At 54.5% G+C, this 25,199-nt stretch overlaps 7 protein-coding genes across 7 annotated transcripts; 3 read left to right on the forward strand and 4 right to left on the reverse strand.

The window, feature by feature from the left end:
• Positions 1–279: 279 nt before the first annotated feature.
• BDP81DRAFT_307837 (putative zinc finger in N-recognin-domain-containing protein) lies at positions 280–1,984 on the forward strand (the record flags this gene model as incomplete). The annotated part of the gene is made up of 3 exons (XM_060583391.1): positions 280–401; positions 463–517; positions 575–1,984. 3 exons carry the CDS (start codon positions 280–282, stop codon positions 1,982–1,984), a joined length of 1,587 nt encoding a protein of 528 aa, XP_060450815.1.
• Positions 1,985–3,517: 1,533 nt separating this feature from the next.
• Positions 3,518–5,250, forward strand: BDP81DRAFT_308920 (amino acid permease; the record flags this gene model as incomplete). Its single annotated transcript, XM_060583504.1, has 3 exons — positions 3,518–3,770; positions 3,867–4,206; positions 4,263–5,250. 3 exons carry the CDS (start codon positions 3,518–3,520, stop codon positions 5,248–5,250), a joined length of 1,581 nt encoding a protein of 526 aa, XP_060450816.1.
• A 386-nt stretch (positions 5,251–5,636) lies between these two features.
• On the reverse strand, positions 5,637–6,936 carry BDP81DRAFT_389809 (uncharacterized protein; the record flags this gene model as incomplete). Its single annotated transcript, XM_060587317.1, has 2 exons — positions 5,637–6,304; positions 6,378–6,936. 2 exons carry the CDS (start codon positions 6,934–6,936, stop codon positions 5,637–5,639), a joined length of 1,227 nt encoding a protein of 408 aa, XP_060450817.1.
• Positions 6,937–7,571: 635 nt separating this feature from the next.
• On the reverse strand, positions 7,572–8,804 carry BDP81DRAFT_445515 (uncharacterized protein; the record flags this gene model as incomplete). The annotated part of the gene is made up of 1 exon (XM_060591963.1): positions 7,572–8,804. The coding sequence occupies one exon, from the start codon at positions 8,802–8,804 to the stop codon at positions 7,572–7,574; it is 1,233 nt and encodes a 410-aa protein (XP_060450818.1).
• Positions 8,805–12,070: 3,266 nt separating this feature from the next.
• On the forward strand, positions 12,071–14,965 carry BDP81DRAFT_457517 (family 31 glycosyl hydrolase; the record flags this gene model as incomplete). The annotated part of the gene is made up of 3 exons (XM_060593292.1): positions 12,071–12,302; positions 12,378–13,113; positions 13,168–14,965. The coding sequence occupies 3 exons, from the start codon at positions 12,071–12,073 to the stop codon at positions 14,963–14,965; spliced, it is 2,766 nt and encodes a 921-aa protein (XP_060450819.1).
• Positions 14,966–15,103: 138 nt separating this feature from the next.
• On the reverse strand, positions 15,104–16,749 carry BDP81DRAFT_308049 (galactan 1,3-beta-galactosidase; the record flags this gene model as incomplete). The annotated part of the gene is made up of 4 exons (XM_060583415.1): positions 15,104–15,766; positions 15,852–16,016; positions 16,113–16,544; positions 16,657–16,749. 4 exons carry the CDS (start codon positions 16,747–16,749, stop codon positions 15,104–15,106), a joined length of 1,353 nt encoding a protein of 450 aa, XP_060450820.1.
• A 1,276-nt stretch (positions 16,750–18,025) lies between these two features.
• Positions 18,026–20,955, reverse strand: BDP81DRAFT_88458 (uncharacterized protein). The gene is made up of 3 exons (XM_060596446.1): positions 20,699–20,955; positions 20,248–20,627; positions 18,026–20,188 (listed from the first exon to the last, which is right to left on the reverse strand). Exons 1-3 carry the CDS (start codon positions 20,792–20,794, stop codon positions 18,148–18,150), a joined length of 2,517 nt encoding a protein of 838 aa, XP_060450821.1. The 5' UTR covers positions 20,795–20,955; the 3' UTR covers positions 18,026–18,147.
• Between the last annotated feature and the right edge of the window lie 4,244 nt (positions 20,956–25,199).

A 25,199-nucleotide genomic window follows, 5' to 3' on the forward strand; every position in this document is an offset into this window, starting at 1 on the left:
AGGGGTCAGCGCGTAAAGTGGCGCTTTGCCTAAAAAGGACGACGCGTAAATGGGCAATTGTGGACAGCTGCGAGGAAAGTGCAGGGTACGTATCTGACGTATTACCATCCCAAACGCGACTTCTTGATGGTGCTGCTCTGCTTCCATACCTTCGCTGCCTCAATCAATCGATCTGTGGATTTTAAATCCATATCTTTCGCCATCCTTTGACGATTACCCCAACCATCTCGAATTCATTCAACCATCTGGAGTTCACATTGCGCATTTCTCACAATGTCAATGGACCCCCCTCCACCACCTGCTCCGGCTGGCGACGCTGATGCGCCGGTCGTCGCGCCGAAGACTGCACGCAGCGAAAGCTTCTCGTCACAGAAATCCACCGACTCTCAAACAGCTGCTGAGTGCGCCATTCTTTTACATCCACCAGTGTTGAGCCTAGACTAACAGCTATCCTTCGCACAGATTCATTAGAGACCAGATGCAATTGGAAGCCGACGCGCGCGAGGCTCTTCCCTATGTTCGTCTTATCGCAACTCCCTTCTACTACAAGACCAGCTATCCTAACTTTCTACAGAGCATCGAAAGCTGCACCAAGATTCTTGGTTCCCTTCGCCAGAGTGTCTTCGCCTGCCTTACCTGCAATCCTCCGCCCGCCGAATCGAAGGACCCTTACGACGGCGCAGGAGTTTGCTATGCTTGCTCTGTCCAGTGCCACGGCGAACACACCCTTGTCGAAATATTTACCAAGAGAAACTTCACGTGCGACTGCGGTACTAAGAGATTCCCATCTACCAGCCCCTGCAGTCTGCGCATTAACCCTGCGACTAATACCAAGGGCGGCGTGCACTCGGAGGAGCCGGACGCGAACAACAAGTACAACCAGAACTTTAGGAACAGATTCTGTGCGTGCGAGTGTGATTATGACCCGTTTCAGCAGAAAGGTACCATGTTCCAGTGCTTAGGATTGGGCACGTCCGAGACAGGCGGCTGCGGCGAAGACTGGTACCACCCTGGCTGCTTGGTTGGAATGGGGCCCAATTGGTTTGAGGGTATGAAGAAGGAGAAGCCTACAACCGGGAAGGAACCCGCAGAGGCCACATCTTTGCCCACAATCTCGGAAGATTCAGAAGCGCATCCCGGGGACGAAGCCACAACCGCCAAGAAACAGGATGATGATGGGGAGGATGAGGACGAGGACCCACCGATGCCCCCCGGCTTTCCAGGCGAAGACGACTTTGAAGCATTTCTATGCTACAAATGCGTTAACGCCAACCCGTGGATCAAGAAGTATGCGGGCGCCAAAGGATTCCTACCAGCGGTCTACTCGACGCAAAAGAACGCAGATGCATCAGGCACAGAGGAGACGACCAAGAAACGAAAGGCAGAAGAGGATGTCGACTTATCAGACGCTAAACGATTAAAAAGTACTTCTGAGTCAACCGAGGACAAGCCCGACAGCAGTGCTCCGGAAGTCAAGCAAGAGACTCAGGAGGCATCGTCCGCTACATGCCGGTGGGCTGCACTGCCATCACCACCGGCTGAAGAGTTCTCGCTCTTTATGACAGAGGACTTTCGTAACAACATCTGTAGATGTTCATCATGCTACCCTAACCTGGACCCGCACCCACAGCTTCTGGAAGAGGAGGAAACGTACGAGCCGCCTCTGTCTGACGGCGGAAACTCGGAGCACGGAGGATCCACAAATGGCAGCGGCAGCCTACTGGATCGTGGAGAGAGTGCCTTGCGCAATGTAGACCGTGTCCGTGCAATCGAAGGCGTCATGGCGTACAACCATCTGAAAGACCAGCTGAAGCCGTTCTTCCAGCAATTTGCAGAGAGCGGCAAAGCGATCGGCGCAGAGGACATCAAGTCTTACTTTGCTAAGCTCAGAGGCGACGACCAGGCCATCAAGGATGCGGCAGGGGCAGCGAATGGGTCAAAGGACGACGAGGACGACCAGCGTCGGGAGCAAAGTGGCTACTGATCTACCTAGGTATCACGGTCTCTTTAGCACTTTAAGTTTTGTTTGTATGATAGCGTGTATGCCGGGTTCGGCTTGATGTCGGCCGGCAGATGACTTGCCACAAGGATATGGTTCATGAGGATATAGGCCCTTCTTCAAATGAGATCATCTGGGTTGAGCTCACCCAGCTCCGAGTAGTAACTTCATTTTTCTAGAAGACCACGTGCTGGGTCAAGCTCATCTCGCGCCTTCTTGAGAAGCTCGTCACATTTCGACCTCATCTGGTAACTGCCCACGCTCAACGCTTCTGCGTACCTGGCCGATCCTTCTCTACTAGGTAAGGGGGTATGAGTGCAAAGTAAGATATTGGGTACTCAGACATGAAAGGTGTGCCCAACGCGGTGCCAACTCTCCAGGTTGCAGGCCATACGACAACCAGCCGCTTATGTTCTGTGGCGCTGTGAGCACAAAGGTAAAGTAAGCTTCAGGCTCAATTTTCTGTCGCAGGACAACGAGCATGAGGGCTTCTTCGAGAAAAGCCCCCCGCGCCCCCTCAAAACGCATCATGGCTATTCCGAGTAAAGTATATGTCAGCCATGATGGCCGCAGTGAGGCTGGTCTGAGTTTGACATTGGGGTACACGCTATTGACGTGCTTCCTATGCGGAATGGCATCGTCGATTTTTTATTTTGATTTTGAAAAAGCTGGGAGTTATAAGATAGACCAGTCCCATTGATGAAGCCAAATTTCATGGATCAGATCCGAATCTCCTCCTGCTCATGCTCGTCGAGAGGTCCAACTCTCGAGATCTTCTTGAACGTTTCGATTACATCCTGAACTTCTGAACCACAAACCACTCGGGCCTTGGTTATCCTCTTCAACGGGTGGAGTCCTGTACATCATTTCCTCGCTAGAGCGTGGCACCAGAATCATCGCGGGCCAGACTTGCGTGAGGACCTTGGTTGACACTTCCCGATACGGCGCCAATCCGGCGGCGGGACTCGGGGCTTTCAAGACGGCAGAGAGAATCGATCTCCCCACGTCTTCATGCCCTCTTTCTGGTATTGAGCTCAAGAAATAATGTTGATGAACATCGAGTAATTCCTCGGCATGGCTTAATCTTTGATGTTTGGTAGAAAGAAAGAAGATAGCTGTCTGGGATGAGCGCGAGTGGAAAGAAGCCTTGGAGCAACTGCCGCCCGTGTAGCCGTAGAGACCCGGAACGCCCTTTCCAAACCTTGTGAAGTCTCGATCGTCTCATGACCTGTATCCTGCCCATAAAAAATATCTCTTATCGTTACATGGCCGATCAGAGTGGTCGTGTGCCGTGGAATTTTCGTCCCGCCCCTCCTTGCTTCCATCGGTATGCCCGTCCTTCGAAGCTGCTGCTTTCCCTTCATATAAACCGAGTGGCCACCTCGGCTTTCATCATCTTGTCACTTCTTTCCCCCACATTCGTTCTCTAATCTTGCCACCTTCACCCTCATTCTTTGTATTTTCCTCCATCCCGGCCTCTCCATGATGGCTCCTAAAAAGGAGGCAACGATGTTGGAGATGAGGGCCACAAGATCGCCCAGCGACCAAGGCGTGTCCGATCCCATCGACGCCGCCGAGGGTGCTAAGCTCGAGCGGAACATCTCCATTCGGCATATGGTATTCATGGCGCTGGGTGGTTCCATTGGTGCCGGTCTCTTCGTCGGCTCTGGCGCTGCTCTGGGCTCTGGCGGACCTCTGTCTCTCGTCCTCAACTTCGCTCTCGTCGGCTTCGGCGTAACATGTACCATGGGCTGCCTGGGCGAACTCGCCGGTAGGTGTTCTTCCATATCAATCCCTATCCCTTATTCCCTCCCAGTATCGACATGCCAGGTCGCAACAACAGCAATAAGCTGACATGTTGTCGCAGCCGCGTATCCTGTAGCAGGCGCCTTTTACGAGTACTCGAGACGCATGATATCGGAACCCTGGGGATTCGCAATGGGCTGGAACTTCGTCTTTAACTGGCTCATTGTTTTCCCTTTCGAGCTCACGGTGATCGCGGCTCAGATCAAGTACTGGGCCCCAGACTTGCAGCCGGCCTATGTGATAACGCCAATTCTGGTCATTCTGACCGCGACCTCATTCCTTGGCTCCAAGTGGTTCGGCGAAATTGAACATGCCCTCGGCATCGGCAAAGCCCTCGCTATTACCGTCTTCATCTTTGTTGCAATCTTCATCATCACTGGCGCTGTTCCATCAGATCCCCGGTATGTATCTTCTGCTTGAACCGCAGCTTCGATCGAATCAATCTGACCTGTCATAGACACGGAACAGGAGCCAAATTTTGGCACGATCCAGGCGCTGTGAAGAATGGAATATCGGGCTTCTTCCTCGTCTTCCGAACCGCCGGCATGTCGTACGGTGGCACGGAGCTCCTGGGCCTGACGGCGGCCGAGTGCAAGAACCCCCAGAAAGCCCTACCTTTGGCGACCAAGATCGTGTTTGGCCGCATCTTCTTCTTCTATATTATATCGCTTCTCTTGCTCGGTTTCGTCGTCCCATCTAATGATCCTGGTTTGGCCTCGACCGGTCACGGCGCCAAGTATAGCCCTTTCACGCTTGCAGCAGAACTCGCCAACATCCAGCATCTCCCGAGCTTCTTCAACGCCCTCATCGTCTTAGCAATCATTTCCATGGCCAACACTAGCATCTTCGCTGCCAGCCGAGCCTTCCAAGCTATCTGCGAAAGGGGCATGGGCCCTCGGTGGGGAGCCACCGTGAAATGGGGCGTGCCCGTGTACGCCTTCGCCATCACGTCCGTTTTTGGCCTCCTTGCCTTCGTCAACCTGGCACCTGGCGGTGGCGCCATCTTTGACTGGCTTTTGAGCCTTTCGGGAGCTAGCAACTACTACACGTGGGCATCCATCTGCGTCAGTCATATTCGTTTCCGCAAGGCATGGGCCGCGCAGGGAAATGACACCAGCCAGCTTCTCTGGAAAAGCCCTTTTGGTGTTTGGGGCGGCTGGGTTGGACTCGCCATTTGCATCATAGGGCTCTCTGCAAATGTCCTGACGGCAATCTGGCCCGTCGGTGGCCATGATGCGCAGGCCATCATCCGCGACAACATCGGAACGGTGATCCCGATCATATTGTATGTTGGCTACCGGGTCTGGCAGTCGAGAATCATGAAGGTGAAGCAGCCTTTACTCGTGCCATTGGATGATATGGATGTGCAGACCGGTATCCGTCTGCTTGAGGATGTTCCTATCTCGGACGATACGGGGGTCACTTTAGTCCGTGATGAAAAGTGATTTGTGTTGTCGAAGTACAGCGATACCGCTGAGCTGACTGACCGCAGCGGTCAGGGGATTGAACGCCGAGAACCAGTCGGTGTCGAAATAAGTGTGCCTTACGCTTCCTTAGTAGTTTAGTAGTTGAATAGCCACAGTAATAGTACACAAGGGGCAGTCTCATTAGGAGTTTCGTTTCGTTTCAACAAACCATTAATTAACGTATTCGTGAAAAGAGACCAAGAGCATGACATGAGGTATAATGCGATCGCCCATTTGCTTTGCAAGCGATTCTCCTTTCCAGCAATCCCCAACGCCGGTAACTTTTTACCCAGAATGCTCCTTACGCCACCACAATCCCGATGGCATGCTTCATAAAACAGGTACTAAATGCATTATGTACTGCCTCACTGGCCAGAGGAGCCAGTGCTCGAATTCGCACTCGAGGGCCTCGGTGGCGGAACAGGCATGCTCATGGGGATTCCCAGGTCTCTCTGCATTGGGACGCCGCCCATCATGCTAGATTCCGGCGACTGCGGACGCGAGTACTCGTCACCCATTTGCTGGCTCCCGGAAAGTTGCTCCTGTGCCGCTCTCTTCTCCAACTCCCTCAAGCGCTCCTTTTCCGCAGGGTCGATGAGATCGTCGTCGTCGCTCCAGCACGGGTCCTCGTCGCTGACCTCGGGCATGGCCATGCGCTTCCAGAACCGAAGCTCCTGGCGCGCGGCCACGTCCTCCACGCGCCGATCCCACCGCGTCTCGTCCTCGTCGTACTTGCGGCGGAACTTGCGGAGCACCTCGTTGGCCTTCCCCGCGCGTTCCTGCATACCCCAGATCTGTTCCCGGAGTCTGCTATTCTCGGCGCGAGCCTCGGCGAGCTGGGATCGGTACGAGCGGTGCCATGCGGCGACGTCGGTGACGTGCTTTGCCTTGTATTCGTGGAATTGCTTCAGCATTGCGGCGAAGACTGTCGCGTACTGGCTGAGGAGTGTCGCGTTAGCGTCGCGGCTGTATTTCGCTTTTTCGAGTGATTCGGAGAGGATGGAGATGAGGGTGTCGAGATTCTGTTCTTGAGCTGGAGAAGAGTGTGTCAGTAACGAAGGTCAAATGTATTTGAGACATGTGCGCGTGGGCGAGTGAGGGCATACCGAGAATGTCGTCTGCAGCGTTGTGAATGAGGTCATCGTTACCCATTCCCTGCGTCCTCGCGCGACTGCGCACCCTGCCAAGACCAGAGACTATGTCTTCTGTGACGCGACGGTTCTCCGTAAGCTGCCTGCTAAGCTCCTCGACCATGCCATAGATGTAGTTGAGCTCGGCCTGCTGGCCGGCCGGGGTGGGCACGCCGCCCATGCCGTTGGGCACATTGCCGCCGTTCATTCCGTTCATGAGGACGAACTGCTGGTACTGCGCGTGGGCGAGGGCTTGCTGGGCGGCGGAGAGGGATTGCGCGTTGGCGGACGACGCAGGCGAAGGAGGTTGCGGCGGCTGGAGGGAGTGTTGTAGCTGTAGCTGCTGTTGATGATGTTGCAGTTGTTGCTGTTGCAGCTGCTGTTGATGGTGATGCTGTTGTTGCTGTTGCTGCAGTTGGAGCTGGCGAGAGGAGAATTGGACCTGCTGCTGCTGGGACTGGTGTTGCGACTGGTTGTTGGAGCTGAGGACGGGGTTGAAGGCGAAGTCGTTCGAGGTGGAAGCAGGAAAGTTCATGGCCCTTGGTGTTTCTGCCCGCTTGCGAGGAGGGGGGGGAGTGTGGGTTGGGTTGCACAACTGGCGGGCAGCTGTCGTGAGTGAGATGGTGCTCTGCTCTCGTGCTCGCTTCTGTGTTTTACCCGGAGGTGAGCCGGGGACGGGGTGACAGCGCCGGCGCCGCTGCTGCCACAAGGAAAAAGGCGACCTTGATTGACAAGACACTTTCTGAGGGGTGGAGCTTATCTGGCGCGCGTGTGTCTGGGTGCGGGTGCGACGGGCCTCCTTCGTGGGATGTATCTGTTCTCCGTACCGTTTTGGGTTTGGAGTGGTAAGAGAGGGTGGAAGGGGGCAGAAGGGGGTGTGATTGCTGCGAGACGCCCATGGTGGATGCGATATTGACTTAAGCGGATCAAGTGTTCAAGTTAACTAAGGATTGAGGCGCTAACGTAATCGATACTATCTTGGGCGAGTTATGCACAAAACGGCTATCAGCCAACTGACGACCAGTCGCCTCTCGATCCTTCCTCACGTTCGGTCCTTCCTTCCCTGAATAACAGCTCAAGAAACACGGTGCCCCAGTGGAAAATAAAAGCAAGAGCCAGCTTCAATCAGTAGAAAGACCACCCTCTCTTTGCAGCCATTCGGTACCAAGACTAATTCTCGTCAATGTCCATGTGGCTATTGAGGATTGAGGCCTTGGGCGTAACGTCGCCATCCTCGCCATCCTCGTTGACCGTATCGTCGACCTTCTCGTCAGTAGCGAGAGCGAAGTTGACCATAATGTGCTTCATGTTCGCTACGTCCTTGCCAGCGAGTGTGAGGGTTTTGTCGAAGTGACCGCGGCTTCGCTTGCCGTTGGCTTTGGTCGGGGTAGCCGGAACACCAGTGTTGATGGGCTCATAATATTCTGGCCCAGGGCCAAGGGGTCGAGGGCCAGCGGGCTGAACCGAGGGACGCTCAAGCGTAACCGACTTCGAGGCCGACGCGGTACGGACACGTTTCATCTGACGACGAGTGGAGGGCGAGTTGTCTTCCTCGATGTCGGTGTCGGCAAACATGACCGTGGGAGCTGTTTTGACGCTGCGAGGGCGACCAGGAGTCTGGATGCCGTGGCCTTCCTCATAGCGAAAGCCAGGAGGGGGAGTCGAGGGGCCGCGCTCGATGTCGGGCTTGTCGATAGCCATAGCAGAATCGGCCTCAGGGCTAGCGGTAGCCTTCATCTTGTTACCGAGACCCAAGTAGTGCTTGGGGCTGGGATCGAAATTCAGAACCTTGGCAACACCGGAGCCTGGCTTCTTCGCACCAGTGCCCTTTCCATTATGGACGCCGTCAGAGATACGGAGAGCCTTGACCGTACGCGGAGTCTCGTCAGCGTGATTAGGCTTGGTCGGGGTGGCAGCCGGGTCTTGAAAGCTGCCGGAAGGCTCGAAGTCGTAAGCGCCATCAAAGCCGTAGACCGAAGTCATACTAACGTCGTCATCAGGAACGCGGGCCATGTTGATTCTAGTACGATAACGGTCGTGCTCGCGAGCCAAGCGGGCGGGCAGAGGCTCGTTGTACTCGCGGGGGATTTGGTCTTCGGCGTCGTCCTCTGGGTGGCCAAAGAGGTCCTCTTCAATATCTTCGGGCAACTCGCTCAGCTCGCTCTCGTCAGAGTCGAAGCCAAAGGGGTCCGCGTCGGTAACTTCGGGCAACTCAGGAAGCTCGTTCGTGTCGGAGTCAAAGCCAAAGGGATCCGCTTCAGTAACTTCAGGCAATTGGGGAAGCTCATCAAAGTCAGGGCCAGAGTCACCGGAAGGATCCTGGGCCATAGGATCAGTCGCAGGCGAAATAGTGCCGCGAACATCGTCGGGACCCTCATTCTCATCAATGCCACGAGACGCCATTTTTGCCCTTTATTCTGCTTTGGGAGCTCCGTGGTCGAGCTTGACTTTATGAATTAGGTTCTGGCTAGACAACAGTCAGCTAGAAGTAAAAGGTAAATCGAACTGAAACTTACAGACTAGGATTTTCAGCCTGATTGATCTTCGAAGTCAGGAGGTTCAGTAAACCGAAGATAAGCTCAGATGAGGATAGGTTCAGGATCCGTCGATCAGAGCCAAACCACTTGATAAGGGGCTTCGGTCGAAAAATATATTCTCAATCAGAGCGTTGCTGAGAATCGCGTTCGACTCCAGCGTAAGGGGGCAAGGAAGAGAAAAAGAAAAAGCAAAGTAACTGATGATTGACGATGATGCCTAGCTAAACGCGAAGGGAGTCGTTTGCTAGAGGGGAACCCAGGTCTGGTGAACTCGCGATCCGGCATCAACAGTCGAGGAGACTCGAGGATTGCCAGTCGAAGGTCGGCTGCTCGAGAACGTATCGTCAGAATATCATCAGAATGGCGAAGGCCTGATTATGGGAAAAGATGTATCTCAAACTTACTCGAAGGATGGATTCCCTTTGACAGCGGAAGTTGTTGATGTTTTGACCCAGCTTCTTTGAGGTGAGGAAGAAGGGAAAGAGAGGGTTGGGTATGCTCCAGAAAGATTTGTTATTGTTCACCTTTGTGGAAGATGGTGCCCTCATCGTGGGGCCCAGTTAGAGATGCCCCAGGAAGATTTGTTACTGTCTGTTCCTATTGAGGCGGGTGCTCTCCTCATGAGAAAGGGTTGGACTCGCCTCGGGCAGACTTGTTATTGTTCGTCTCTATAGAAGCGGGTGTTCTCATCGTGAGGCCCCAGTTCGACGTGCTCCAGGAGTATGTTACACTGTTTGTCTTTATGGAGGCGGGTGCTCTCTTTGCGAACCCAAGTCAAAGAGCATTAGGCATGTCCCTGGGGAACTTGGTGCTATGTATATAAATTGAGGCGGGTGCACCTTTCGTAGAGCCCAAATAGAGAAGGTTGGACATGCTCCGAGAGAACCCAGCTCTATCCGTCTCTATGGATGCGGGTGCTATCTTCGTGAAGCCCAGTCTGGAAGCTTTAGATATGGCTCAGGGGGGTTTGATACTATTCATCTCTATGGAAGCGAGAAATCTTTTAATGGAGCCTAGCTACTGTGGAGAGGTAGGAGACATTCGTCGATCCAGGCTTTCTCGCTGCGTCGGGTAAAAGCCATGTTACCGGAGCGCATGAATTTCAACATTGTCTTTGAATGTGAAAGACGATCTTGGAAGAACTGCCTGATACAATACGAAAAAGCCAGGGCCACAGTCGATGGTCACAGTGGTCTGTAGACTGAGCTACCATGCTTGAGTTGGTCACGAGCATTTACAATATGACTGAGGTGTCTTGTCCGAAGAAGTCGAATACATCAAACTAAACATACAGATCAAGAAAGTTGAGACACATCGCAGATTGGTGGATCAGAAGAACGTTCCAGGGCTGCTTCAAGGCACATAGAATCACGGTCAGCCTCGTCAGGAGACAGCTCTGTAAGACAGTGATGGCGACTTTGATGGGCAGAGACAAGAGAATCTTAAGCACTGCGTATGACATTTCATGCTAGTCTCCATATCAATCAAGTGGTTTCTTTGTGGGTGTTGGAAGATGTTTCTTAAATAGACACCTAAGTGTAGATGTATGATGTAACATGGAAAATAGTGTCTATGAAGAACACACTCGACTTAACTCAACAAAGCGTTGAATAGTTACTCGATTTATGCCTTCTTTTGACAAGTTATTGCAGGCAGCTGGTATTATTCAGTTTCTCATTATATGTCTCATAGGAATCCTCATCCCAAGGCAACTAGATATGTTCCCGGTGAAGGCAGTCAGAGAAAGAAGATGGGAGCCAGATGTCTCCAATAACGCATAATGAAGTTACCCAACGTTGAGACCAAAGGGAAGTAGTTGAAATACGCGATGAAAAGCGATTGTCATTCTACCTCGGGTTACTTCTTCATCCTAACCCATCGGAGTTACATCTGCTTGGCACATCAGATCCTCCCGACAATATGGCCGAGGCCATGCTCATCTCGGCCGTTCACAGGGCAGTCTTAATTGCTGCCTTCTCCAAGTTTGGAATCCGGGGTAGAGCAAGATCGAAGTAAGCAGTTGAAGCAACGCTAGAGACAAGCTTGCGGAGAATGACAGGCATAGACTCATGGAGCAGAGACGTCAGAGGGTGAACTTGCGGAGACTCCGCCGCCGGACCAAGTTTACCGGGGCACCGGTTATTTAGCGGGTGCGGGGTGATGCGGGGCCTCCAGCTTCCCCGCCATCCGGTCAAGCCACCATTCGGGCCGTTGGACACCCCATCCCGCCCCGTCCTATCCCATGCCAGAAAGCCAGTAAGCCACTGTAAGAAACAAACGAAACATGAACAGAAAAGATTGGATCAGTTTTCTCGCCTTCATAGTCTCGTTTCAACCCCCCTCCATCCCCTTGACACCACCAATGACAGCTCATCCATGCAAATAGCTACCCTTGCACCGGGCAAGCAGCAAGCTTACACTAGCGCCGCTCTAGCATGATGCGTTTTCTCCATCTCGGTCTTGTCCCCCGCTGCAGTCGGCGCAGATGCACATCATCATCCCACTCCAAAGTCCCGTAACCTCCAACTGTAGAGCCGGTAGACTGCGGGGAAGTCGAGCTCAAGGACGAAAAATGAACAGCGTGACCTTTCGTACCGCATATTTCCTGCCTTGTTCTTTTTTGTTCTGCTGTTCAGACTGGTAGACACGGCCTTACCTCGCTCCATTACTCGCTCGCGCCATTCAATCAAATAGACTTGTAGCCGCAAATGAGCGGCCCTGAACCTTGGCGAGCTACACGCCAGGAGAATACGACATGGATCAGGCACCCCCAGGGAGCTCCGGACACAGCAGATGAAAGACTGGATGACGTTCATGCTCTGGCCTAGCGGCCCTGCACCTATCACGGGCCATCCGCAAAAGTCGCCTAAAAAAAACATGCGTGAAAGCCCAATTAGGTAATGGGGACCTGGGAGCTTTCGGGATGAACGGTTGGAGAGCAGGAAACGTTCGTTGCCGCCTTCCAGCGGGGTCGCATATCCCAACTAACACTCTGAGCCAATGTAACGATGCATTAAAGTCCTTTGATCTGCAAAGCGACACCGAGTATAAAGTCCGCCACCGGGCCATGTCGTGGGCTGTCGTCGGAGCTTCTCTTGCCCTGTTTGCCCATACTCTGCCAAGCTTGTCAACATGGTGAGAAAGCTTTCTCTCCTCGGACTACTCAGCGCGGTAGCTTCAGCTGCTGTGATCCGCAGAGACTACCCCAGTGACGACGCGCTTTCGGCATGCCCGGGCTACAAGGCGTCTAACGTTGAGCTGTCCTCGACTGGATTGACAGCGGACCTGTCACTGGCTGGAGAAGCATGCAATGCATTCGGAACTGATCTGACAGACTTGACTCTGACTGTCGAATACCAGACTGGTGAGTTGCCCAATTCCTTCTGGCTATTCCATGACACCCTTGTGCCTTGCGAACCGAGGCTCAGGCATACTGCAGATACCCGTCTCCACGTCAAGATCCAGGATGCCGCGAACCAGGTGTACCAGATCCCCAATTCTGTGTTCCCCCGCCCCGAGGCCTCCAGCTTGACCATTGCAGAGTCAAAGCTACAATTCAACTACACCGAGAATCCCTTCTCCTTCAGCGTGAGCCGTTTAGATACGGGCGAGGTCCTCTTCGACACCTCTGGAGCCAACATCGTCTTCGAAAGCCAGTATCTCCGCCTCCGGACCAAGCTGCCCGAGAACCCCAACCTGTACGGTCTGGGCGAGCATTCGGACCCCTTCCGTCTGAACACAACTGACTACATCCGCACGTTGTGGTCTCAGGATTCGTACGGCATTCCCTCTGGTGCCAATCTGTATGGCAACCACCCCGTCTACTACGAGCACCGCAAGAATGGCACACACGGAGTCTTCTTCTTGAACTCCAACGGCATGGATGTCTTCATCAACAAGACGGAGGAGTCTGGGCAATATCTCCAGTACAACACCCTCGGTGGAGTCCTCGACTTCTACTTCGTTTCCGGTCCTTCTCCCATTGAGGTGGCTCAGCAGTATGCTCAGATCACCGGCCTGCCAGCCATGATGCCATACTGGGGCCTGGGTTTCCACCAATGTCGTTACGGATACCGCGATGTCTTTGACGTTGCTGAGGTGGTCTACAACTACAGCATCGCCGAGATTCCCCTCGAGACCATGTGGACTGACATTGATTACATGGACAGGCGAAGGTAAGCAATAGCTAACCTGTCACCTACTCCTGGACACAGACTAACAAACCGCAGGGTCTTCTCTCTCGACCCCGAGCGCTACCCCCTGGCCAAGGTTCGCCAACTCGTCGACAAGCTCCACGAAAATGATCAGCACTACATCGTCATGGTAGACCCTGCAGTGGCCTACGTTGAATCACCCACTCTGCAACGCGGCATCGACGACAACATTTGGCTCCTCCGCAGCAACGGTTCCGTCTGGATTGGCGTCGTCTGGCCCGGTGTTACTGTATTCCCCGATTTCTTCGCAGAGAATATCACTTCCTACTGGAACAACGAGTTTGCTCAATTCTTTTCGGCCGACAAGGGAGTTGACATTGATGCTCTCTGGATCGATATGAATGAGCCGTCAAACTTCCCCTGCTACTTTCCGTGCAACGATCCTTACGGTTCCGCTGTTGGATTCCCTCCCGAGCCACCAGCCGTCCGCGAGAACCCCAGACCTCTTCCTGGCTGGCCTTGCGATTTCCAACCTCCTGGAACCGACTGCGGTAACAACCAAACCAAGCGATCTGATGTTCTCGTCCGGAAGCAGATGTCGCCTAGGATGGTGCCCACCGGGCAGACGTTCGGCAACTTGATCCTCGCGGAGAGACAATCATCGGGTGATCAGAAGGGCTTGCCCGACCGTGATCTTCTCTTCCCCGAGTACGCCATCCACAACAAGGCCGCCTGGGACACCGAGTCAAACGCAGCCCGTGGCGGTATTTCCAACAAGACTGTGAACACGGACGTGATCCACCAAAACGGCCTCGCCATGTATGATACCCATAATCTCTACGGCTCCATGATGTCCTCAGCCTCCCGAGTTGCCATGGAAGCACGCCGCCCAGGTCTTCGTCCCCTCATCATCACGCGATCCACATTCGCCGGCGTCGGAAAGCACGTAGGCCACTGGCTCGGCGACAACCTTTCCAACTGGCAACAGTACCGCGTTTCCATCTCCCAGCTAATGCAGTTTGCTGCCCTCTACCAAGTGCCCATGGTCGGATCCGATGCTTGCGGCTTCGGCGACAACACCAACGAGCAGCTCTGCGCGCGCTGGGCCGCCCTCGCCGCCTTCTCGTCGTTCTATCGTAATCACAACTCCATCGACAGTATCTCGCAGGAGTTTTACCGCTGGGATACGGTGGCCGACAGCGCTCGCAAGGCCATCGCCATCCGCTACCGCCTGCTTGACTACATCTACACGGCCCTGTACCAGCAGACCAAGGACGGCACTCCGCTCATCAACCCGCTTTTCTACCTTTACCCAGAGGACGAGAAGACATTCGGACTGGACCTTCAGTACTTCTATGGTGACGCCATTCTCGTCGCGCCCGTGACGGAAGAGAACTCGACTTCAGTTGATGTCTATCTCCCCGACGACGTCTTTTACGACTGGTACACCCACGAGGCTATCCAGGGCACCGGTGCCACAATTTCCCTGACAGACAAGGACTACACCACAATCCCGCTCTTTATCCGCGGCGGCACCGTACTGCCTCTGCGTGCGAACAGCACCATGACAACGAAGCAGCTGCGCGAGGAGAACTTTGAGCTCTTGATCGCGCCTGGCAGAGATGGCACTGCAAAGGGTCAGCTTTACCTTGACGATGGTGTTAGCGAGGAACAGGCGGGTGTCACGCTTGTCACCTTTGATTACAAGGACGGCAAGGTTTCCGTGGATGGCGAATTCGGGTACTCGACGCCGCTCAAGGTATCCAAGGTTACGCTTCTCAGCGGAGGCAACACTGCGAAGAGACAGGAGACCGTTAAGACGGTTGCTGTCGAGTATCCCCTGACTGGACCGTTCGTGATCGAACTCAACTAAGATGGGTCACTCTGACGGAGCGTGGTGACTTCACTTTTCTTCATATATATACTTATTGTGTGAATATAATTTACTTCACTTGCCTACACTCTCCTCGTGAAACCTTCCACCACCTTCTCGACTTGCGTGACACTCTGCTTAGTTAACCGGCACGAAAATGCGGTCAATGTCAGCAACCCACGACGAATCCGAGCTGGCAATCTTGATGGTGTTTGCAGATCCAGCCGTGAGGCTACAGAACACGGAGCTGCTCCCGGGTGTATTCCCATCCGAGGTCGGCAAGAAGCCAACAGTCTGCGAGACACCGTTGCACGTCACCGTACCCCACCGCTGGCTCGTATCACCGTTCAGATGCTTCACCCGCACCGTCGTCTTCCCGGACGCCGTCACGCTCACACCGGAAAAGGTTACGCTCCCTCCCGCCGATCCGCCGACGTACCCCGCCGCGGCAGACCCGCTGCACCCCGTACACGCAACGCTCTTTGCGCCGCCCGCGAGCGTCGCCGTCTCGCCCTCGTACGAGGTCTCACTGGGTCCCGCGGCAAAGGTGCCCGCGGCGACGTTGGGGACCCAGTTCACGCGGTCGGCGAGGGTGATTGTGGTTCCCGAGATGGCGAGGGGCAGCCAGACGTAGGTGCTTCGCATGAGGTTCGTGCTGACCCAGCGGTCGCCCATGTAGATTGCCGTGTCGCCTAGGGGCAGGATGTAGGTTGTTTGGCTGGTGTACGTCTTTGAGCCGACGGTGGCGAAGGTGGCCCAGGAGGACCAGGGGCCTGCGAGGGAGGTTGCGTAGGAGTAGACCTTTTAAGGATGAATGTCAGTCTTGTTGGACGTGGAGATGTGTGTATGAAAGGAAACGGGGTAGAGATGAAGAGGGAGACGTTACGTTGTCGTTCGGGTCCCAGCCGGTGAGCCTGCTTCCGAACATGAAGTAGTATCCGTTCTTCTTCCAGATAGCCGGGGCCTCGATGTTCTCGGCCCAGAGGTAGACGTTGCGCGTGACGTTGAGGTAATTCGAGCTCAGGGCATCGATTCGGAGACCATTGGGTCGCTGGAAGTTTTCACTCTGTTAGTATCCAGCTCGTCTTCCACACACACACACACACACATCCTCGTCGAGATGGGCACAGGGGACGAAGAAACTTACATCCTCCGTCAACAAATACGCAGACCCATCATCATCCTGAAACAACCCGATATCACGACTCTGGAACCCCAAAGGCTGCCAACTGCTAAGATACGTATACTTGCCGCACACCGTATCGCTCGTCGCGACGCCGACCTTGGCCTCGCCGTAGTTGCTGCTGTCAATGTGCATGTACATGACGTACTTCTTGGTCGAACTATTGTAAATCACCTTTGGACGCTCCACGACCCGGGACGGGCCCAGGTCGCCCGCCGCCGTGGTGCGCGAGAGCAGAGCGCCGACGTAGGTCCACTCGACGAGGTTGGTGGACGAGTAGCAGTTGATGTTTTGAAAGGCTGACCCTTCGGTCTTGTCTTCGCCTATGAGGTAGTATGTCGAGCCTACTTTTGTCACGCCTGCGCCGTGGGCTTGGATGTGGCGGCCTGTGTTGGTCTGTCATTTCGTTCACCATTACGAGTTAGCTGGTGATTTCGGGCACCCGTTCTGTTGAAACTTGGAGCTGAGGAAAAGAATGCTGGGGGGGAGGGGGTGTTCGTTTTCTTACCGCTGACCATGTCCCGCCAGAGATGATTTGGAGCGTAGCCTGCGCGAGACCCGCGCCCGCGAGAAGGGAGGCGAGGCCGTTGAACAGACGCATCGTGAAAGAAGACTCGGTGCTCGTCAAAGCCAAAGTGTGTGTATGTGTGTACACCACTGCAATGGGTTGAAGATTCACAAACCAACTCCTCGAAATCGTGTGCCCTCCCCCGGTCTTCATATACTTTGCCCTCATCCTCTACACCGTCCATTCCCCCGGGTACACACAATCAATCAACTAGCCATCCTCCGTGGAAACCATCATACCGCGGTTCGTCCATTTCCCAATTATCCATAGTAACTACAACCCACCTTCTCCCCTCCTAGGCTCCTCCTACCTGCCCCCCCTCCCGCCGGCTCTGGGACCCCCATGTCAATCAGATACCGTTGTATTCGAGCGCATCTCAAAAGAAGCTTTCCTCCAGCCTACTACGGCCTAGTCCCCCTTCCTCGTGTCGCCGGTCCCCCGTTTCTCCATGCCCGCCAATACGATAAAGTAAACGATTACTACAAACGGCTAACTCGGCCGGAAAATTAACAAATCCTTCCAATCGTCACTCAGCGCTTCAAATTTCAAAGCCCCTATCCCCATTTCGGACCGAGAGAGAGGGAGAGAGGAGGGAGGAGGCGAAGGTGGTTCGTGTCACTAAACAATATCATTGTCATGTGCTCAACCATTGACGTCTACTTTGGGGAGCACACACCTCTCAGAGAAGCCTCCGTGCCCGACCGGTGCCTGGCGCAATATTACGTAGGGGCACCGGTAAGTAATTCGATTCAAGGGCCAGGGGCAAGCTAGTTCTGCCCGCATTTTGGCTGCAACATCAAAACCAGGCGCGCCGCTGCGCATCGGGCATCGGCGGATCTACAGGAAACGAGTTCAAGTGAATCAACGGGGGGCTTCGACTACCGGGCAAGTGCCGGGCCCGCTCCGGGGAGGCTCTCAAAAGCTTGGTATGGTGCTATGCAACAACACCACGCGGACGGATCATCGTGGACGAGTGCGAGTCTGTCCCCGGGGCCCCCCTTGCCCCTTGGCCAAGCTCTCGGGGCCCGCTCTACAAAGCTGGGCGGAAGAAGATCAGACGACCAGCATAGGACTGACACGATTGTAGAGAAAACGGGGACCGGGGGATCGTACAGGCACGGTGCATGGATCTTCAAGATGGTTTCTTTTGTCTTGGCTAAGGTCTTGTCTGCCCTTTTGTTCTCTTAATTCCCTATTCTTCTCCCACACTTGGTGCTTGCAAACGAAGCAAACCAGGCTGGCTGCCCCATCATCGCTAAGCAGGCGAGCTCTGAGCCAGGAAGAGGCGAAATATAATCGAAGAGAATGAAAATCGTTCATGTGTCTCGTCAGTCGTACCCGATAAACTCCTTCCAATCGTTCATGACGCCGTAGTATATAAGGTCGAATAAATTAGTCCGCAACGCCCACACCAGTTTCCGGTTTCACACGCTAGCCATCCACTTGCATCTTGTCCTCGGCAGTGTCCTTGGTCTCGATTGTTTCTTCGACATCCAATTTCGGTTCAGGGAATGCCACCGATATCGAGTCTTTTGACTCTCCGCCGATGAGGCCACCACCGTTGCCGGGGCCGTTTCCGGCACAAAGACGGTACTCGCCGTCGTCTTTTCGCTCGATGATACCTTCTTCAAAAGCCCACTTTGCCAGCAGCCGATCAACACCGAGTCGCTGACCTTCACCCTTCTCCATATGCCTGCCAACGTGTTCAGTCCATTCGTCCCAAGAACCAGGCCCTTCGAAGACGACTTGGCAGTCTGACTTGGGACATGCCGACCTCTGAGGCGGCGACCGACGTGTGACGAGGCAAGTGGTCTGCATTTCCTTGACGTGGCCTTCCCACTCAACTTGCAGCTTGCTATCGCCTTTGGCAATGGCCTTCTTGATCGCGAAAGGCGCATGCATGCGGCGAAGATGCTGCGTGAAAAGATCTTTCCGGTTAAACTCGTTCCCCTTGCCCTCAACGGTGCTCTGCGGGCAAGACGAGCAGCGATAGTATTGCAAGCAGAGATGTTGGGAAGCAATGTGACGCTTCCACTCGTTCTTCGAACCAAAGGTACTCGTACAGCCTGCGAACGAGAAGGCACAAGGGAACGGCCTTGTATGTGCGGCCGCAATGTGTTTGCGAAGTGACGATGAATCCTTAAAGGGAGCATGTGTACACAATGTGCACCTCGTCTCTTGCTTCGGCGTCGCTTTCTGCAAGGATCGTCGATGCTTAGCCTTCGCATTGGGCGTACTCATATCAATCGAGTGCATCGTGTCATCTGCACCAGAATCATTCGCGTCGTGGGAAGACCCCGTGTCCTCGTGGTTGGCAGGCATCGCTCCATCTGGCAGGGTCGTACGTTGCCGCTCTACGGCCGGTGGTGCCTCATCGCTCAAGTGGCGAACATGGCTTAAAGCCTTCAGCTGCTCTGCCGCTTCCTGCATCTCTGCCGAATCCTCCACATCATCTTTGCCACCAACGACTGCGGCGGCAACGGCTGCCGCTGCAAATGGCACGCTGGACGGTGTGGTTTCTATGCGGTTTGCCGCCTCATGGAAAGATGCGTCTTTGCTATCCAATGAGCGCTGGTGCATTGCTGGCGTGCTTGCTGCCAGCTCTCGCGCTTCCAACAAGATGCGCCCGTCCTCGACCTCTTTTGCTGTGGCTTTGGGGATTCCTGCAGAGCCCTTGAGCTTCTGGTACAGGTGAATCATGTTATGCGATGTGATATACCCTAGGAAACAGCAGACCTTATCATGCTGTACGACATTCCATATTGAATGGGGCATTGATATCAGAAGCATGGTGGGCGGACCGAGGAACATTCCCTCGACCTCAATCTTGGCAGCCAGGGGCGGCGTGTTGTGAAGCCAGCCATTGAAGAAAGACATGTCTGGACTGGCGTCTCCAACGAATGTCGTACACACAAGTACTCGTGGCTCATCGAACCGTAGGTCAGCAACAGACTCGGGGTCAATGAGCTGGTCTTCTCGCACAGCCCTCGATAGTGGTTCTCCATCAGCAGTACCATTGCGCGGCGATTGCTGCTGGCCCGCCCGAGCAGGCAAGGGAGCCAAGCTCAAACTTTGACCTTTCCCGGGTGTGAGAGTGAAGCAGATGGGAAGTTGGGGCGACGGTGGCGGAGTTTTGCTGGCACCGTTTGTGAGTTTAGCTGCTGTTGCGTTTTCCTGCTGCCTCAGCTGTACAATCTCCTCGTGTAGCCTCGGTACGCTGAACGGTCTGCCTGCAATGCTCAGCTTATGCAAAGCTTCAATCAAGTGATATGTGAAGGATTTGCCCACAGCCTCTCTGGGGTTCTGCTCGGGACCGCCAGCTGCAATGGCTTGCTTGATACCATGGCTCCCAGAAACGGGTATATCACGAACGGAGCAGGCGTCGAGCAACAACAGAATATCGGACTGGGCATCTTCAAACAGACAGCGTACGCCGTCCCACTTGAGCTTTGCGGCATCTTCTCGGGTATTGCTGTGGGAGGGCGGTCAGAAAGGTGCGGAGAGGTGTTTCGCAGTAGATTCTCGACTCACCAAGCCCAGTAGAGCTGATTTTCCAACCCAGAATATGCATAGCCGGCGTAGTAGATGATCAGCAAGTGATTTGGTCGGGCATATTCGAGAAAGGAGGCCATCTGGACCCCAAGCTTGATGCTAGGATTGGGTACGGTTGGGATGGCCCATCGATTCGTCTGGTAGTTGTATCGGTCTCGCAGTATGTTCTCCAAGGCCGTCAGATCGGCCTCAGCCGAGGTATCTTCCTCCCAGCGCAGTAGAAGCACAGAAACGCTATCGTAGGGTGCGCGCTCGGTTTGGCGCTGGATCAGCATGGCAGCATCTTGAAGATGCCTCGCGAAGGATTCGAAGTCATGGCGTTCGGCTGGAGGGGCCTCCGGGGCTGGGTGTTGCTGAGGCTGGATGGTTCAGAAGACAGTTAATTCCAGAAGCTCAATGAATCTACGGGAGCGCAGAATGGAATTCTCACCGATTCATGGGGAAAAGGAGCCGGCTGTGTGGTGTGATTTGACGGCGACTCCTTTGGCATAAGCCGCCGCTTCTTGGATGGCTGGGGTTGTTCCATCTACAGATGGCAATGGGGAGACAATTTGTACAATGGCGGGTTGGGATTGAGATGCGTTATGGTCATGAAGGCGCTCAATGGAGGGGGGAAGTTTTGGAAATCAGGCACTGGAGGAATTGGGCGATGGCTGAATTGTCGTGGGCAGTGATAATTGGGGGGGTCAGAAGAGGTACCGAGGACGTCTACGTACAGCCTCGTTGCGGGAGAAAGGCAGGAAAGAGGTGGAAAGGCTCTGGGCCGATCCTGCCTCTTCTGCAACGGGCCAATCAAAGCTCACCAGGTACTCTCTAGTGGTCCGTGCAGCAAGGCGGGCAGATGTGAGACTGGAGCACCCTGGAGCTTCCTTCCCTTCACCTTGCGCCGGCGGTGACTTACTTTACCTTGGGCCTGACACAATGCACCTCACTCAACCATTCCCATCATGTCATGAAGCGCTTCCTTCTCCCTGCTTACAATTGCTTCGTTCTCTTTTTCTTCTGGCTGAATCCTGCTCTGTCTTGCCCAATCTCGGCTCAATCCAATCTGGCAATCCCGCCTATTCTCCAAACCAAAGGGTATTCCGACGGCGGCCACTTTTCTCACCTCGCGCAGACATCAAACATCCCCGTCACTCGCCCTCCATTTCGTTGGGCAACCAACCTTACCTTACAACTCATGCAAATTGACTGGGCTGAGTATACTACCTCGCATGTGTGAGGTGTGAGTGTGTGGTGTCTGCCCGGTGTCTACCTCGTAGTGTGTGTGTGTGTGTGTGTGTGTGCCCCTAATTCCGCCGCCGCCGCTGCCTCGACCGCCCCTCGACCGCCCCTCGACCGCCCCTCCCTCCTCACGCCTTTGCCGTGCTGCTAGGCGTCCAAAAAGACCTGATAACTAGTCTCTCTCATGCACCCTGCCTGAATCACTGCCATTTACTGGTGCCACCTGTACAACCTTGTGCTGCAAGGCAGCTCCGTTGGGCATGCCTCGGACGTCCAAGGCCACGCCAGTCCGTTCCCTCACATCTCATTCAGTCAGTCAGTCACTCACTCACTCATTAACTCACTCACTCCATCCCCCCAGTTCTCAAGGTCATTCTGAATTTGGTGCTTGTGTGCTCTCAAGGTCACGAAGGCAAAAGAGATATGGCGTTTAGCACGGATACACTCGAGAATTAGAATTGACTTTTGACGTCGGGTGTGTTTATGGACCTGAGCTGGCCCGGCCACAGCACCTGCCACCTGTCATCCGTCACACATCCCATCCGTCACACATCCCATCCTTCATCATCATTGAATTCATGCCCATCCAAATCAGTCTGTCAGTCTGTGTCTTGTCGACACTGCAGCACAATACCAATCGGTGCTACCGCCGCCACACACGAGGCGTGGCAGCCCAGTCAGGTCGGCTAATGTATAGTCTGACGGTCAACCGGCGAATAGCGCCGCGAGGCCCGCCAGAGAATCTGTCAAGTCTAGGCTTGGATTGACCGACAGACTGGCAGCGTGGCAGCGTGGCAGCATGGTAGCATAACAATGGCGAGAGACGGAACTGCTCCTGCTTGGTTGATTTCCAACTTACACTTTCTACCCGCATCGGAAAGGTATGGCTGCAGGCCTCTAGTCCCACCACATCCGACCCTTTCACCTCTCCTCACTCCATCCTCCTTTGCTGCTGGCCAATTGAGCTTGCACGATCGAGTCTCAGCAGCTTCCAATGCATCCGCCCTCCTATCGGCTGTTTTGCTCCGTCAGCTACACCTTCCAGCCCACGCGTTGCGCTATTGGGCCTCATCGTCCGCCTCCGCGTTGTGAGAGACACGCACGTCGTGTAACACATCTCCCCGCGTCTAAGTGCTCAGTCCAAGGTATATATATATATACAATATACACTCTACCACCCATGGTCTTAAACACTTCATCACCTCCATCATGGTCGCGCTTCGACACTGCCAGCTCTGTACCAAAAAGCACCACCAGCTTGGCCGTGTGTCATCAAATGTGTGCTAGGTCTCAGTAGGCAGCGCTGATGGTTTGAATGGAGGGTCCTCCCTGGTAACGGGCGGTATAGCTGTGGGAGGCTGAAAGCTCGTAGATGTGCGGGATCATGCAATTTAGATACGCGCTTGTAGCCAAGTCCAGGCCATCATCCATTGCCGGTAGCGTAAAGAAATCGCAGAGGCACGGTGAAAATAGGATTCGTCTCATCATCTGCGCATGAGACCATCGCGATTGCGGCGGCAAGGCTCGGACGAATTGACGAAAACTAAATGTGCCCTTCTAACACAACGCAATTGTAACTTGCCAGGCTCGTCACCCCAGTCAAGTATTAATAATGTGTTTGTATCGTTTCCAAAGATGAAGCAGGCCGGGTGCAGTCCGGGTATGGCGTTGGCTACAAACTTGATAGGGAACATGTTCGCGGCTTGATGACCCGTTGAAGGTCCAATTCCTCTCCAACATGCATCTGCCTGTTCACTTCGCTGCCGACCTGGGTCCGTGGAAACAATGCTGGGGTCGATAGCTGTGGGAGCTCCAGGCGCGGCTTGCCCCGAGCCGATAAGTGGACCCGGTCAAGGAGGCAGCCGGTGTTTGTCGATCCGTCTTCTCCGGGTTCTCCCAGCCTTTCCTTCCTGGTTGAGAACGCCGAATGCAATGAACAGCACGCCGGTTCCGAAATCTCAAGGTCCGTCTGCGCCACCTTGACTTGACCGCTGGCGTGCCTGGGTTGCAATGGACAACCGGTTGACGACATTGCCCCAAGGAAGGAGCTTGAAGACACGGAAGACGCCCGTCATTTAGTTGAGGTGGTAGAGTCGCCGTGGGTGCGCATCTCCCATTGCCAAGTCGGATAGAAAGGACCATCTTCTTGAGCACGACGACCAAAGTAAGAGTCCGCGTCTGGGATATCCCACGGTGGCGGACACAAGTGACGAGAGGAGAAAACGAACCCTTGGTGCGGCGCGGAGGGCCCGGTCAAGGATGAGTCGCATCACGGTATTCGGTGTGCGGGCCGCCTGGAATGGACCTAACAAGTCCACGGTTCCTTGGGACTGTGGGACTCTTGGAGTCGGGCATGAACGGGCCTTCGAAAAGGTGTTGACCAACTTTCCCATCGGGCTGGTGAAGCCTTTCCTCTGTGCACTACAGGCAGCAAATGAGCGGTTTGGGTTTCTATCGCCAAGAAGCACTATCCAGGACCGTTCCAGGAATCGACGACCAGGAGAACCGTGTTTTGTCACGCGAGCGCTTCCAAGTGGCGACAAAGGCTCTGAACAGTGAAGTTCGAAAGCCCAGAAGAGAGGATTGACGAGTGAGAGAGTTGAGAAGTCGTCCAAGCCCTGCACAGCCACGCGGGAAAGAGGCTTCAAGCTTCTAGTTCGGTAAGAAGAAAACACCATGACCAATCAAGACCTTGGGCCGGTGGGTTTTCTCAACGCTCGAGGTGGGAGCTAGCGCGGCCAGGCGGCACATGCAAAGCTGGTAGCTGATGGCGCTGCTGACGTATGGGTGTGGTCATCCGAAGGGGTCCCCTGTCCGCATCATCAGCGAGTGTGGGAATACCTACACAGTGGGCACTAGGATACTGCTGGCGAGTCCTCGTGACAGCTGCTGCTTGACTGCAAGTAAGAAACGCAGTAGATTGGATGTTTGGCAGCTAAGTTAGACGATAGAACCTCAAAAGACTTGCTTCAAAAACGATAGGGCTTCGAATGAGCATACGAAGATGGCGAATTAGCATATACCTCCTACTCAGACGCGGGGAAGGAGTTGGCTGCTGCTCCTCTGAGGTCAGAAACAAGCCAAGACCGTGGCAGCACGGCCATGTCATCGGGGCCCAAAGTGGCCGAGGATCTGGTGGGGTACTTCCGCACCTCAAACCATGGGTAGACAGATTGTTGAGTGTTTCTCGGCCTCGGCCTCCGCTCGGAACCTGTGACTTTGAGGTCTTGGGGTCTTTTGAAGGGACCATCTCGAGATAGCGGGGCATCTGTCAGGGCAGGCCGTAGGCGGCATTGCGGCACCGGGCAGAGGCAGTATCCGTATCCATGGACTGCTGCGGCGCTGCTGCGTGGGTACTCGCAGTATAGGTTTGACGGCCTCGATTGGAGTCGTCGCGAAAAGAGAGGTTCGAGAATGGTTCTGGTTCTAGTGCAGGTCCCCGGGATCCTCCAGCAAGGTACATGGCCTCAAAGCCTAATGGAAGGCCCCCAAAGTCGCAGGTGCCGGGAGAGTCGTGGGCGGACGGTCGGTTTCAAAGGCCGCGATTGGGCGGGGTTCGCGAATAGACGGGACTGCGTGGAGTGGGAAACATTTTGCGTCCCTGCGGATTAGTTTCGTCTACAGTATAGGTAGACAGGCAAGGTACTGGCTGCGAGAATGCTGTGCTGCTGTAACTTGCTAGCCTATCGAGCCGTGTATCTGCCTCG

Source organism: Colletotrichum phormii (genome assembly GCF_030913505.1).
Source record: "Colletotrichum phormii strain CBS 102054 chromosome Unknown BDP81scaffold_2, whole genome shotgun sequence".
In the NCBI taxonomy this organism is placed as follows: Eukaryota; Fungi; Ascomycota; class Sordariomycetes; order Glomerellales; family Glomerellaceae; genus Colletotrichum; species Colletotrichum phormii.